This window comes from Sebastes umbrosus, chromosome 17 (assembly GCF_015220745.1).
Source record: "Sebastes umbrosus isolate fSebUmb1 chromosome 17, fSebUmb1.pri, whole genome shotgun sequence".
Lineage (NCBI taxonomy): Eukaryota > Metazoa > Chordata > Actinopteri > Perciformes > Sebastidae > Sebastes > Sebastes umbrosus.
Window position 1 is genome coordinate 5,516,284 of NC_051285.1, and position 14,986 is coordinate 5,531,269.

A 14,986-nucleotide genomic window follows, 5' to 3' on the forward strand; every position below is an offset into this window, starting at 1 on the left:
AGACACACGGAACTTTCTAGGGCGCCTATCAAAATAAAAGTCTTGATTGACCCCGGCGCCGGAATAAAGGGGGTACTTCCGGTGAGAAGGTTCACGAGGCTTTTATTTTGAAGGTCAGCTACTTTACTGACTGTAATTAACTTGAACATTAATTATTTTTAGGGCTGTCAACTGATTAAAATAGTTTTTTTTTATCTGTTCAAAATGTACCTTAAAAGGGAGATTTGTCAAGTATTTAATACCATACCATACTTGTCAACCTTGAGACCTCAAAAATGGGGATCAAAGCGGGATCTGGGGGGATACGACGGAGTAATGTTATGACTTTTTTTTCGTAAAGTTATGACTTTTTTCTCGTAATATTATGACTTTTTTCTCGTAACGTTATGACTTTATTCTAGTAATATTACGACTTTTTTCTCGTAAAGTCATGACTTTATTCTAGTAATATTACGACTTTTTTTCTCGTAAAGTTATGACTTTTTTCTCGTAAAGTTATTACTTTATTCTCGTAATATTATGACATTTTCCTCGTAAAATTATGACAATTTTCTCGTAATATGACGACTTTATTCGAGTAATATTACGACTTTTTTTCTCGTAAAGTTATGACTTTTCTTCTCGTAAAGTTATGACTTTTTTCTCGTAATATTATGACTTTTTTCTCGTAAAATTATGACTTTTTTCTCGTAAAGTTATGACTTTATCCTCGTAATATTATGATTTTAATCTAGTAATATTACGACTTTTTTCTTGTAAAGTTATTACTTTATTCTCGTAATATTTTGACTTTATTTTAGTAATATTACGACTTTTTTTCTCGTAAAGTTATTACTTTATTCTCGTAAAATTATGACTTTTTTCTCGTAAAGATATGACTTTTTTCTGGTAATGACTTATTACTTTAATGTTTAAAAAGAAACCGTTATTTTCCTCTCAAATCTGCCCGGAGACTCTGCTGGACCTCTCTACCTCTACCGCTGTCCCCTCTGGGCCACGCGGAGTTACCGGCCGTTGGTTTACACGCGGCGGCGACGGTTAGGATTTTTTTAAATGCGGTGCGCACCCGGGGCCGTTGGTTTTTCACCGGGAACAGTCCAGCATCCACACACACACACATATACGCTCTGCTGAGGCTCAGCAGCAGCACCACTAACTGACTGTCGCGCTACAGACGAGGAGACACACGGAACTTTCTAGGGCGCCTGTCAAAATAAAAGTCTTGATTGACCCCGGCACCGGAATAAAGGGGGTACTTCCGGTGAGAAGAATCATATTACACAATCTAGGCTTTTATTTTGAAGGTTTAGCTACTTTACTGACTGTAATTAACTTGAAAATTAAAGGTTTGTGTTATTTTTTAGGACTGTCAATTGATTAAAATAGTTAATCACAATTTTTTTTATGCGTTCAAAATGTACATGTAAAAATTGTATAAAAAAATATATTAAGATTAATATTAAGAAAATAAAGTCATGATATTACGAGAAAAAAGTCGTAATTTAATGAAAATAAAGTCATACTATTTCAAGAATTTTTTTTTAATATTACGAGAATAAAGTCATAACTTTACGAGAAAAAAGTCGTAATATTACAAGAATAAAGTCATGATATTAAGAGAAAAAAGTTGTAATTTTACGAGAACAAAGTTGTAATATTACTAGAATGAAGTCATGATATTACGAGAAAACAAATTGTAATATTACAAGAATAAAGTCATAACTTAACAAGAATAAAGTCAGAACTTTACGAGAAAAAAAGTTGTAATATTACGAGAATAAAGTCGTAATATCATGAGAATAAAGTCATAACTTTACGAGAAAAAAGTCGTAATTTAATGAGAATAAAGTCATAACTTTACGAGAAAAAAGTCGTAATTTAATGAGAATAAAGTCATACTATTTCAAGATTATTTTTTTTTAATATTACGAGAATAAAGTCAGAACTTTACGAGAAAAAAGTCATAATATTACAGTCCAACATCCACACACACACACACACACACATACACCTATACGCTCTGCTGAGGCTCAGCAGCAGCACCACTAACTGACTGTCGAGCTACAGACGAGGAGACACAGAGAACTTTCTAGGGCGCCTGTCAAAATAAAAGTCTGGATTGGCCCCGGTGCCGGAATAAAGGGGGTACTTCCGGTGAGAAGGTTCACGAGGCTTTTATTTTGAAGGGCAGCTACTGTACTGACTGTAATTAACTTGAACATCAATTATTTTTAGGCTGTAAGTGATAAAATCGCATTTTTTTTTATCTGTTCAATATGTATCTTTAAAGGGAGATTTGTCAAGTATTTAATACCATACTTGCCAACTTTGAGACCTCAAAAATGGGGACCAAAGCGGGATCTGGGGGGGGTACGACGGAGTAATATTACGACTTTTTTCTCGTAAAGTTATGACTTTATTCTTTTAATATTATGATTTTTTTCTCGTAAAGTTATTACTTTATTCTAGTTATATTACAACCTTTTTCTCGTAAAGTTATGACTTTATTCTCGTAATATTATGAATGTTTTCTCTTAAAAGGGGGAAATAAAGTCATAATATTACAAGAAAAAGTCGAAAATACTACGAGAATAAAGTCATAACTTTAAGAGAAAAAAAGTCTTAATATTACAAGAATAAAGTAATAACTTTACAAAAAAAAATTGTAATACTGCCTTTCTACACATCCAACAGACACATTATCAGTTATTTGTCTCCCTTTACCTATGGTTTGGTCCCCGCCAACTCCTGAGAAAAAAATATCTGTCTCTTTAGCTGCCAAAAACAAGAGGCTAAATTGTGCTACAAATTTGAAAGAAATACCACAGTTGAATCAACACCTCTCTGTATCTGCACTGCATGCTAAACTGAGGCTATCAGCGATCTGATGCTGCTATCAGCTGTCACGTAAACGCTCCCTTTAAAGTCAATTGACCCGGCTTCACTGGTCTTGTTGGGTAGTGTCTGATAGCCGCTGGTTAAAGAGTGTCTGGCATCAAGATAATCACCGTAATCTAAGTAAGCTTCCATATTGTAGCTGTGACAAAGGTTACACTAATATACTACTGCTCTGATCATTGGATTTTAAATGTGTGAATCAGGTCGATGAGGACAGAGAAATTAAGTTTACAGTTTTTGAAATTTTCAGCAGAACATAGTTTACTACACCTCTGGATGGCTCCTACTTCACGTGCACAACTCAATATTAATCACAGCATGAATACTTGGTTGCAATCTGCAACCACACCACTAGATACCGCCAAAGCTACACACTGTCCCTTTAGTCTATAAAATGTCAATAAATACCTGTCACAATCTCCTAAAGCATAAAAGTCTATCAAATCACTTGCTTTGTCTGACCAATAGTCCAAAACGTCACACCCTTATCTCATACAGTAAAGTCACAATGCAAATTAAATTGTAAAGTCAAATGGATTCCCAATAACCAAATTGTGCAATTTTAAAATACAACTGCCAAATCTTTATAGTGGCCTGCAACACATATTTTTCCATGATGAATAGTGGTGTGACCAAAGTTAAGTCAGTCAGAATGAAACTTTCACACCAGAGAAGTCTTCGTTTCTCGTGTCTGGAATTTTCCATGACTCACAGCTTACAATAACTTTAAGGACCAGTGCATCCGTGGCTTCAGATAAGCTGCAATTACCTGGATATTCCTTGAGTTTCCTTATTGCCACTGTGATCACCACGAGAGCACAGTTAAGTTTTGATTCCTCACTGTGAACGCTGACTTTGTGAACCCAGGGTCATCAGAGACGTAGTTTTATTGTTTCAGGGTGTGCTACAGAGGCCAGATAAAGTCTTCTCTGACAATCTCAAAGACTGATTAAAAGTGTAAAGGCTTGACTTTAGCTCATCAAACATGTACGCGTTCTTTTGTTCTCGCAGTGAGCACTTCAGCCGCCACTCAACGGTGATAGGAGTAAGGAACACAATCCTCTGTCGTAAGCATGTCATGTATCTGCTAGATCACCAAGGCAAAAAGATAAGTGAAAAGCCATTTAAAGAGTAACGAAACTTGGAATCACACAGTTTTACGCCCTTTGTGAGCCAGAGGTCAGTTTGCTTTACGTCATGTTTTATCTAGTAAATTGTCCTCGGTGCTTTTATGGGTTAAGGTGTGGTAACTGCTCAAATCAAATTATAACTCGTTCATATGATCTTGGGTCGTCACGCTTTCAGATGGATGTTAAAAAACGAATTTATTCACAAAAAGGAAATCATAGTCTACATGTGTCATTCATTCAGAGTTGTCGGACTGTACGAATACTACACTAAATCCATTTTAGAGAACCATTTTAAGCCATTTCACCAAACTGACCCAGGTACAAACATACACGTACTCTAGAGACCAAAGCGTAATCTAATAATAAACCATATTACCATAAAAGAAGGCACGGTCAACCAAAATAAAACCCTAATGCCCTGTTATAACCATAAATAAACCCATAAAAATCCAGTGTGATATCAGTTCTTAGCCACACAAATCTCAATGTCAAACCACTTAACCATTGCTGCTTTGATTAAAGAGTCAGATACACACAATATTGACTAATAAATAGCCATATTGCATACTTAAAGTTGGACAGTTAAAGTACAACTTGTCCCACAAGTGCTGAAAGTCCAACACGTTCTCATCCCAACTCGTCACATACTGACGCTTTGTCAGACCCCTTGGCGTCACTTTTTCCGTCACAATTAACACGTGGGTAACAACTGCTCGGCGTCATTTTACAGTCGAAGTAAACACGTGCTTTATGTTGTGAATCAAACAAAAGCACTTGCTTAGTTTTAGGTAACAAAACCACTTAGTTAGGTTTAGGAAAAAAAACAACATGGTTGGGCTTGAAATTACTATGTTTAACAGTACAAATGTGACTTGGCATTATCATCACCGGACACGAACAGCGGACTACTGGATGAAAGCCTTGTGTTTGTTGTGTTCCACACCAGAAGTATAGCACAAATATCAAGTTATATCAGTTATATTAGATTGGTCTCACCAAATGGCGTATGAATGCCACAATAATGTGTAAGTAAACTTTAAACTTTTGGCGCCCTAGGCGGCGTAAGTGGTTAGGGTTCAACCCCCCAGAACCCTGGTTCCATAATAGTTTATAAATAACTGTATTTGTTATAATATAAATAAACAATTGGTCCCTGACATTGTTGGCTTAACATTTTTTAGTCAGTTTTACTACAATTTACGATGATTTATGATGAATTTAAGATGAAAAAGTGGTGAGAAAAGTGTATTTATTTATTTATTTGTCACCTCAATACAGAAAATGAGGAAGGGCGCCCACAAGTATTGTTTTATTTATTTGTCTCTTTTTTTTTAGAAGGTGGCGTCTTAGGCGAACGCCTATATGGCCTATGCCTTAAACCGGCCCTGTACGCTCAGAGCTAGTGACGTAGAATAAAAAATGAGAAAGACTGTGTATGGTGGAGTTATTTCAAAGTCAAGTTTCCGTAATTATGTTACGCTGTTTACGTATGTATTTAGCGTAGGTTACGTAGTTAATCCCATCCCATAATTTAATCCCAACCATGATGTTTTTCCAAAACCTGACTAAATTGTTTTGTTGCTTAAAACTAACTGCGACCATTATCAGAGTTTTGTTGCCTAAACATGTCCACGTTTATTTCACGGCAACGTCGGGGTGTGTGTGTTTAAATGACACACAAAAAGCTGTTTCATAACGTTAACCCCGTGGCATGAAATGACTCATGAAAAGCTTAAAATGTGTTATCATGAGACGCGGAATGTCTTTGAAATTGCATACTATTTATAGACCTTCCCATAAGATACGGTTGATTATACAGTATATACAGTAAATAAAGATAATACAGTTTATCACTTATATTCTGATATAATCTCTTCCTCATGGGGCTATCTCAATCCAGTAAACAAGCTTGTAAACTCTGCTGATTTGAATTGAACAACTAGGACGTGATTTTATCACTTGAAAAGTACAATCCAAAGAAGATTCTTATATCAAAGTGATTCTGGAGAAAAAGCTGTGCATCTATGTTAAACAGGTAAGACGACTGTAATGCTCTTCTGCTTTACCAGTCAAATATACTGTATTACTCCAGGACTTAAACCACTTCACTGGCTCCCAGTGCAATACAGAAACAATTTAAAAACTCTAATAGTCTAAGTAGCACTTAATGGTTTGGCTCAAGTACATCTCTGACCTGCTCACTGATTACAACCCAGTCCAGTCATCACGGATCATCATGCAGTGGTTTCTCCAACTCAACCTAAAAGATCGTTTTGGTACTTTGGTCCCGTCTCTGGAACTGACGTCGATCACCACTGTGTCCTTTAAAACAATGGTGTATTTATATTGTTTTCTTGCATTTATTTTTCTGAATGCATTTTAATGTAAGTATTTAGGGCTGTCAAAGTTGCAAATTTGTTTTAACGCCACTAATTTCTTTAACGCATTAACGCAACTTGCATTTTTTAGTTTGTAGCGGAGCGGGCTAAATAACGCTCTGTCATGGCCATTTTCAATCGGGTCCCTCAACCTCTGACCTCCAGATATGTGAACGTAAATGGGTTCTATGGGTACCCACGAGTCTCCCCTTTACAGACATGCCCACTTTATGATAATCACATGCAGTTTGGGGTCAAGTCATAGTCAAGTCAGCACACTGACACACTGACAGCTGTTGTTGCCTGTTGGGCTGCAGTTTGCCATGTTATGATTTGAGCATATTTTGTATGCTAAATGCAGTACCTGTGAGGGTTTCTGGACAATATTAGTCATTGTTTTGTGTTATTAATTGATTTCCAATAATAAATATATACATACATTTGCAAAAGCAGCATATTTGCCCACTCCAATGTTGATAAGTGTATTAAATACTTAACAAATCTCCCTTTAAGGTGCATTTTGAACAGATTAAATATGAGCGAATAATGTGTGATTAATGACAAAACAAAGTAAAATTTTTACTTTTTTCATGTCTGTGACATTGAAACTGTAGTAATGTAGCTGGTATGATGTCAATATACTGTGAAAAGATCATTTTCATTGTCTGTTGTTGCTGTGAACCGCGCGCATCTCGTGGTAAAAATAGGTGACACTTCAGAAGAAACGCAAATGACACGCAGCCCAGCCGCGTCTGAGCCACACTGCTCAAACGAGCAAATATCCCCGTATAAAATATGTTGTAATAAAATATATATTTTTAATTTCCATTGCAGTTAAACAACAGAAAAAGCAGGGGTTGCTGCAGCACCCTCAGCAACCCCCACTTCGCACGCCAACGACTTTTATACTGGCCATCAATGTGGAAAAAGCTCTCTGGGCTGCAGGGGACTGTTTTTGTTGCAGGTTGGTTGTTACTGGGAAAAACTGGCAGCTGTGACTCTTCCACACCGTCTCCATGTAAATGACATGCTGCTGTGGTGACTGTGTGTTTTCAGCTACAGTCTGCTGCGCAGCTCACCAAGCAGAGCAAACTGAAGGACGTTCTGACAGTAACCTTGTTCTGTTGGATCAATCTTTATTGCTCCAGCTACCGATGTTAGCTGGCTAGTTTAACTACTGCTGCTGACTCAAGGACAAGCTAAAGAAAACCACTGCAAACAGCTGCAAGAGAAGATCAATTCAATCTGTAAGTGTTTCCATAACCTAAGGCCTTGTATCTAATGTAGAGAGCACAATTGTTTTCTGATCTGTTGGTAAAGGTTTGGTTCGGTTTAGGCACAAAAACGATTTGGTGAAGGCTGGACAAAGATTGTTGAATGAAACCAATGTTGACTGTTGATAGGAAACAGGAGGCGAACAGCAATCACAATCTTTGCTGACCCATACATATAACAGTGGGCCTCATGCAAGAACCACTCGTAGGAACAGATTTGTTTCTTAAGTGGCTTGTACGAGTGAACTTTTCTCTTAGGTACGAACACAATTTTTGTTTGTTCTGTGTTGTTAATTGATTTCCAATAATAAGTATATTAGGACTGTCAATCGATTAAAATATTTAATTGCGATTAATTGCATGATTGTCCATAGTTAATTGTGATTAATCACAAATTAATCACACATTTTTTATTTGTTCAAAATGTACCTTAAAGGGAGATTTGTCAACTATTTAATACTGTTATCAACACGGGAGTGGACAAATACGCTGCTTCATACAAATGTATGTATATATTTATTATTGGAAATCAATTAACAACACAAAACAATGACAAATATTGTCCAGAAACCCTCACAGGTACTGCATTTAGCATACAACAATATGCTCAAATCCTAACATGGGAAACTGCAGCCCAACAGGCAACAACAGCTGTCAGGGTGTCAGTGTGCTGACTTGACTATGACTTGCCCTCAAACTGCATGTGATTATCATAAAGTGGGCATGTCTGTAAAGGGGAGACTCGTGGGTACCCATAGAACCCATTTTCATTCACATATCTGGAGGTCAGAGGTCAAGGGACCCCTTTGAAAATGGCCACGCCAGTTTTTCCTCCTGGGGCAGGATGTGTAGCCTTATTATGGTATCATTGGGGCGTTAATTAAGCTAATTTACAGATCATTTACGTACTGGTGGCATTCATGATTTACACAGTTATCAAAAGTTAGGAGTGTTTGCTGAATCTGATGTGGCACACTCGTACAGGCCCACGGTACGATAAAAAGGAAAGTTAAGTTAAGAACACGAAAATGTTCTTTCATGAGACCCATTGTATCTGTAGCTTATAAGACAACAAAGTCATAATTCACATGGCCTGTTAGGTAAACACCGATCATTTTGGGGCAAGTCGCGACCAATGCTGTCCTTTTTCTTTTTGGTGTTTGCGTGCTCTACATCGCCTTAATATCCGACATGTTCTCGATTGGCTGCCACCAAGATACAGAGCGCTTTGACAGACTTTTCACTACAGTATTGATTATTTCTCTTCCTATTAAAGACGTTAAAGTTGAAAAATTGGATTAGCCAAATCCTCCACCTTCACTTAGCTTGCAATCAGGCTTTGTCCACCCACACACTCCCAGCTCCTCTTCTTGCTTTTATGCATTACAGTGAGATGATAAGTACTTCCTGACCAGCGACTCCTGCAGCGAGTGAGCCATAAAAAAACAAATATAGCCCTGTGGTAAGCATTAATAAACCTATTAAATCAATACATGCCTTGTCCTTATGGCTGTGGTGATGTATTACAGCACACACACACACATAAAGATGGGAGGGTTAGGGATGATGGGGGGTGTGATAAAGGGGTCATAAAAGCAGAATATCCTCTGGTCTTACGGGAAACGAAGAAAGTCATCATTGACAGCCTCTCAGGTGAGTAACACAGCTCTCCTCAAAGTTATCTTAGATCTGTTTTAGAAGTTCAACATAGAAATTTACATGCAGCACAGACAACTCTAGCTTACAAAGACAGGTATCTCTGTACCAGTTTTTAGTAATCCTGCAAGGTAAGAATATTTCACGTGAAAAAACTAATGTAAGTCCAGGTAATTAGAGGCTTGAGACTTATTTACGTTTTTGTTATTGGTTTGTATTATTTGTTAGGAACTATGATATGGTGGTAAATTACAGGGTCATTAAACAGCAACTGATATGAACAAAATTTGCATTTTATTTCAGAATAGCATTCATTCTTTGCTTAAAGGATTATTCCCACATTTCATTTATGTTAATTCGATGTTTACGGTACATTTCACATAAATGATAAATTTGGGTCAGCATAAAATGGGGTCGTAAACTCTAATCGGCGAGTAAAAAGATGGACAAAGTGAATTTAGGTTGATTTTATTTGCTAACCAGAACATGTTAGATGTGTGCTTGCACAGAAGTTTAACTGTATGTTTGTGCTTTTTTGTTTCCAGCAGCTCACAATCCAAAAAACATCTGCCAAGACAGATTTATTCCCTGTTTTTGTGGCCCTGAATCTCTGAGACGATGCAGCTGAATATTCCTGTCCTGGCTCTTTGCCTTCTTGGCACAGGTAATAAGGTTTAAGGTTCACTTTACAAAGAGGTTTCAAGTTGTGACTAAATGTTAAATAAATGGTGCGAGGGTTGGGTTGAGGAACATTGGACATGTGTAGCTTCACCTTCATCAACTCAGTTTTAATTCCTATTTTATGACCTAGAACTTTCCATGTTGAGTATGAAATTGTAGCAGTTTATATCAAAAGTTTAACCTTATCTTTTTATAAATAACTTGAGGAATGTAATGAAAATGCCATTTTGTGAGCATGTACTACTGTTTATTGTTAAAATAAATGTATTATTTTACAACTTTATATTACGAGCAGCCAGAGAAGGTAGAAATGTTGTATATTTCCAAAGGTTGGTGACAGGCGGTTGATGGATAGAGGTCATAGCTTCAGGCTCATAAATGTTGATGGTGTTTGTCAAAAGGGTTAGTCATAGTCATTATGAAGCTGTTTTAATGGCGCTATTGGGTCAAAGATTACGTTTATTATCTTTTCCATTGTCCACGTTATTAATATTAACACATGAAGTTCTGACACAAACTAAATTGCACCATAAATACTGTTGATTATGATTAAAGGTCTTATTGATAACATTTTTATGCAGAGCTTTTAGAAAGGTGCCGAATAAAAGTATGGCTTGTCCTGAAAAAAAATATTATGATTGTGAATTAATCATTTTAAAAATGTTGGCGGGTCCAAAATTAATGTTTTGTTATAATAATATGTTAAATAATAGTTAAACCTAAGCATTTTTGTTTAATTCACAACGTTAAGCACGTGGTACCTCAACACGTTCTCATCCCAACTTGTCACATACCGCCACTTTGTTACGCCCCTTGGCGTTGGCGTCACGCTCCTTGGCGTCACTTTAGGATTAGGCAACAAAACCACTATAGTTAGATTTAGATACATGGTTGGGCTTAAAACTACTACGTTTGTACAGTGAAAATGACACTGAACGTTGTGAATGCGGGACACGAACGAACAGCTGAATGTAATGTGACGCACGGGATACAAACAGTGATTTCCTGGACGAAAGCCCTGTGTTTGTTGGACCCATCCACCTCTCCTCCCACCCACCCGGTGCGTCTCTTTTTGCTCTTTAAACTACGTTATCACACTCCCGCCGCACTTTCTCAGAGCGTTTACTGTTGCTGAGGATGAGTTTACATTGTAGTTAGTGGAACGCCCGGTGCGTTTCACACAGGCGAAGAGTTTAGAAGCAAAGAGACGAAACTCTGGTGTTTTTTTGACACCATGTTGGACTGAAAAAGCTAATTATATTTATAGTGTTTTATAGTTCAATACAGGCCATTTCAGTAGAATATGACAACAGAATAGAAATTATTTTGTATGGCTCTTTTTAAGCGAACGTTTTACTGGCGTCTGGTAGTCGCTTTCAGTCCAAAATGGAGGAAGTGTAGCTCTGCTGCTGGGCGCTGTTGTTGCAATGGAACCAACAATTGACTTTCAGTTCTTGACAATATACAATACGTTCTTTGATACCGGCGCTAAGGGGTGCCTTGTGCGGTGATATTGAACGCCGATGGCCGTGACAAATCCTCGGTATTTGACGCCCTGGGAATGAGACCGGGCTGGTTTACTGCGACCATAAAGTGACGCCATGGGTTCTGACAAACCATGAGTATGTGGCGAGGTGGGATGAGAACGTGTTGATAGATGCTACCTGCATTTGTGGAAATATTTTAAAAGTTTTATATACATTTTTAATGAGGTAACATTTTAATGATCAAGCCTTTTTGTGTTTACACAGCAATCCTGTGTTCAGCGCAGATCTCAACTGATAGCCCAACTTCAGCGACCATCATCAACCCAGATGCAACAGACGCTCAGAGCATCTCAACAAGCCATTCACCAGAAACCGGTGCGTCAACGTCATCTGGGCCGTCCACCACACCTGGGCCGTCCACCACACCTGGGCCGTCCACCACACCTGGGCCGTCCACCACACCTGGGCCAGCCACCACACCTGGGCCGTCCACCACACCTGGGCCGTCCACCGCGACTGTGCCGTCCACCGCAACTACACAAACCGCACCTACTACAGAAACGCCTGTGAGCGCCACCACCGAGTCTATGGGGGGTGGTGGAAGTGATGAGCTTTCATCTGGCGCTATCGCCGGTATTGCCATCGGCTCCATCGCCGGGGTGGCTGCTCTTGGTGAGTTCAATACAAGCACACCTTTTATATAACACCCACTTTCTGCTTCCTCAATAACACATCATCCTGTTATCCATTAACAAAGACACACTGGAGATTTGATTGATTGAACAATGCAGGGACAAGAAAGGTTTCCTCGCCACTGCTACTGATCGCGAGCATCTGAATTAATGCAAATCTCACCATTCAAATCAACAAGAAATTCACAGTAACTGGGGTTGTAGTAATATGTACTGTAAGCTGTGGAAGCCCATTCTCACCAAGAATATATATATATATATATATATATTTTACAAATGATATAAAAATTAAAGTCAGAGTTATGATTCTAAATCAAAATTTTGACATTTGAAGTCAAAACGATGAGATCATAAATGATTTTATCGGATAAAAAATACTTTTGCTTTATTATTAAAGAGCAACAGTAAATATACAAGAGAGATAATAAGATGAAACAATTAATTAGTGTTAGGAAGTTAAACAGGTCATAAGTCTCTCTCTAATCAATTTTTTTACGATGATTTTTAGTGATCAAGTTACTCAAGAGATTGTTTCAGCCCTACACTAAACCATAATTTAGAGAAATTAAGTTTACTTATTATCTCGTATTGTATTTTATATATATATATATATATATATATATATATATCGTATTTTTATTTTTAGCAGTCCTAACTTTTCATCCCTTTTTTTTTTATTTTCCTGGCAATGATGGGCTTCCATATAAATCCACTGCCCACCTGAACAAAGGACATTGCTGTCAAATTGCAAGCAAACACATGAAAACTCATATTCATAAATCATTGCCGTTATATACTAAATTCAATCATATTATGAGTAAGCAGCACATCCACACAGAGGAATAATTAAAAAGAAAGCAAGCAGGATTAAAGTGTTAGTTGTAATTTAAAACTTATTTAAAAACTTCAAATTAAAACTTGTGATTGTTATATACACGTCTTAATGCAAATATTTGTACATATTTCTTATGTTCTCATTTTTAATTTGAGTACTTACTTATATTTCTTAACATATACTGTGTTTATATTGTAGCATTATGTACATCATTTATTTATATTTTCTTACATTTCTTTTTTGTTTATGTTTATACAAGAGCAACTATTACGCTCCAATTTCCCCTAATAAAGTATTTCTGATTTTGATTGAACATTAAAAAGTACCTTTTTTTTTATTTTCAGGTGGTGGTATCTTTGGTGCGCTGAAGTTCACTGGGAAGATCTGAGACCAGTTATTGCTAAACAAGGATGGTTATGGATCGTATAAGCTAAAACATTTGCCATCCTGAAGTCAAACAGATTAAATCCTGACCCTTTAACTGGACGATGAAAAATGTCTGAGAGGCTCAAATCAGAATAAAACAATATAACATGATCATAATGACGTGGGCCATGAGGAAGACATTAAAGTAAATTTGACTACTTTGCTATTTTGATTGTCAGGAAATAATCTTTAGTTGATCAAATGTAACTTTTTGCTGTGATGGAAAATGTATTTTATAATATTTTCATGTTATTTTTTTTTTGGCAGCTATGTTCAATTTAACTGCCAGGAGGGTTTGATTTAGAAAAATAATTTCTCTTAATGTCCTTTACATCGGATAACTCTGGCCTTTTGGATTTTAAGTGTGTTGGGAAGCTAAATAATGAGCCAGATTTTATAATAATTTACTTTTTTCTAGTGTGTGGAACGCCTCAGTGCCACTGTGCCTATAAAAATACAGAAAAATACTCAGCTTTCTTGTCCTTTTTTAAAAACTATGTAATTATTACAGACATTTTAAGCTGAGTATTTTTTTTGTTGAATTTTTGTTAATTATTGTTTTCATATAATTAACTGGGCTTTCTGTATATTCTGTATTTTCTTATAGAGAAAAAGACTTTGAAATCACTTTATACATTTAATAAATAACTGTTTCCCATCGTGTTCTTAATTGACTTCTGTGACAGGATATTACAAGCTGTCTGGGTAAAGTCCAGGTGTCGATTTTGCAATTACTTCCTTGTAAACCTGAGTTGTTTGTTCATTTTATGAGTGTATGTAGTGGGGTTATGGTAAATAATATCAGTGTCGTCTTAAATTAGTGTTCGCAGCTTATGATAAAGAAACTTTCCATCTTATTTTAGACAAACTGGTTTAAGCTCGGTGCTTCAATTCAAAAGTGAAATAAAATGTGCTAAATGTGATGAAGGTAACAACGTTTATAGTCTAAGTATATAGTTTATACTGTAAGTCTAATGCAGTGAGGGCCCAAGTGCAAATGTATTACGGAGTATTAGGGCCATATTGAGGGAAAAAATCTGAGATTTCCAGAATAAGGTCATAACTTTAGGAGATAAAAAGTTGTAATATTACGAGAATAAAGTCATAACTTTACGAGAAAAAAGTCATAAATTTACGAGAAAAAAGTCGTAACATTACGAGAAAAAAGTCATACATTTACGAGAAAAAAGTCGTAATATTACGAGAATAAAGTCATAACTTTAAGAGAAAAAAAAGTCGTTATATTACGAGAATAAAGTCATAACTTTACGAGAAAAAAGTTGTAATATTACGAGAATAAAGTCATAACTTTACGAGAAAAAAAGTTGTAATATTACGATGATAAAGTCATAAATTTACGAGAAAAAAAGTCGTAATATTACGAGAATAAAATCATAACTTTACGAGAAAAAAAAGTCGTAATATTACGAGAATAAAATCATAACTTTACGAGAAAAAAAGTCGTAATATTACGAGAATAAAGTCATAACTTTACAAGAAAAAAAGTAATAATATTACGAATAAAGTCA

The 14,986-nt window shown here is 36.5% G+C and overlaps 1 protein-coding gene and 1 long non-coding RNA gene across 4 annotated transcripts; both read left to right on the plus strand.

The window, feature by feature from the left end:
• Window positions 1-4,660: 4,660 nt before the first annotated feature.
• Window positions 4,661-4,817, plus strand: LOC119475314. Its single transcript, XR_005203759.1, has 2 exons — window positions 4,661-4,712; window positions 4,759-4,817. It is a non-coding gene; the product is annotated as an uncharacterized LOC119475314 (long non-coding RNA).
• Window positions 4,818-7,360: 2,543 nt separating this feature from the next.
• On the plus strand, window positions 7,361-14,116 carry LOC119475240 (probable GPI-anchored adhesin-like protein PGA18). 3 transcript variants are annotated; one of them, XM_037747747.1, is made up of 5 exons: window positions 7,361-7,653; window positions 9,882-10,000; window positions 11,769-11,806; window positions 11,843-12,176; window positions 13,376-14,116. In XM_037747747.1, the coding sequence occupies exons 2-5, from the start codon at window positions 9,955-9,957 to the stop codon at window positions 13,417-13,419; spliced, it is 462 nt and encodes a 153-aa protein (XP_037603675.1). In that variant the 5' UTR covers window positions 7,361-7,653; window positions 9,882-9,954; the 3' UTR covers window positions 13,420-14,116. The 3 variants fall into 3 exon arrangements, with proteins under 3 accessions (XP_037603675.1, XP_037603673.1, XP_037603674.1); XM_037747745.1 differs by having other exon boundaries at window positions 11,769-12,176; XM_037747746.1 differs by having other exon boundaries at window positions 9,885-10,000; window positions 11,769-12,176.
• The last annotated feature ends 870 nt before the right edge of the window (window positions 14,117-14,986 follow it).

Coding starts and splice junctions, on each gene's coding strand:
- LOC119475240 (XM_037747745.1), top strand. CDS start 9,955: ATGCAGCTGAATATTCCTGTCCTGGCTCTTTGCCTTCTTGGCACAG. Junction 10,001..11,768: donor TCTTTGCCTTCTTGGCACAG/GTAATAAGGTTT, acceptor GTGTTTACACAG/CAATCCTGTGTTCAGCGCAG. Junction 12,177..13,375: donor CGCCGGGGTGGCTGCTCTTG/GTGAGTTCAATA, acceptor TTTTATTTTCAG/GTGGTGGTATCTTTGGTGCG.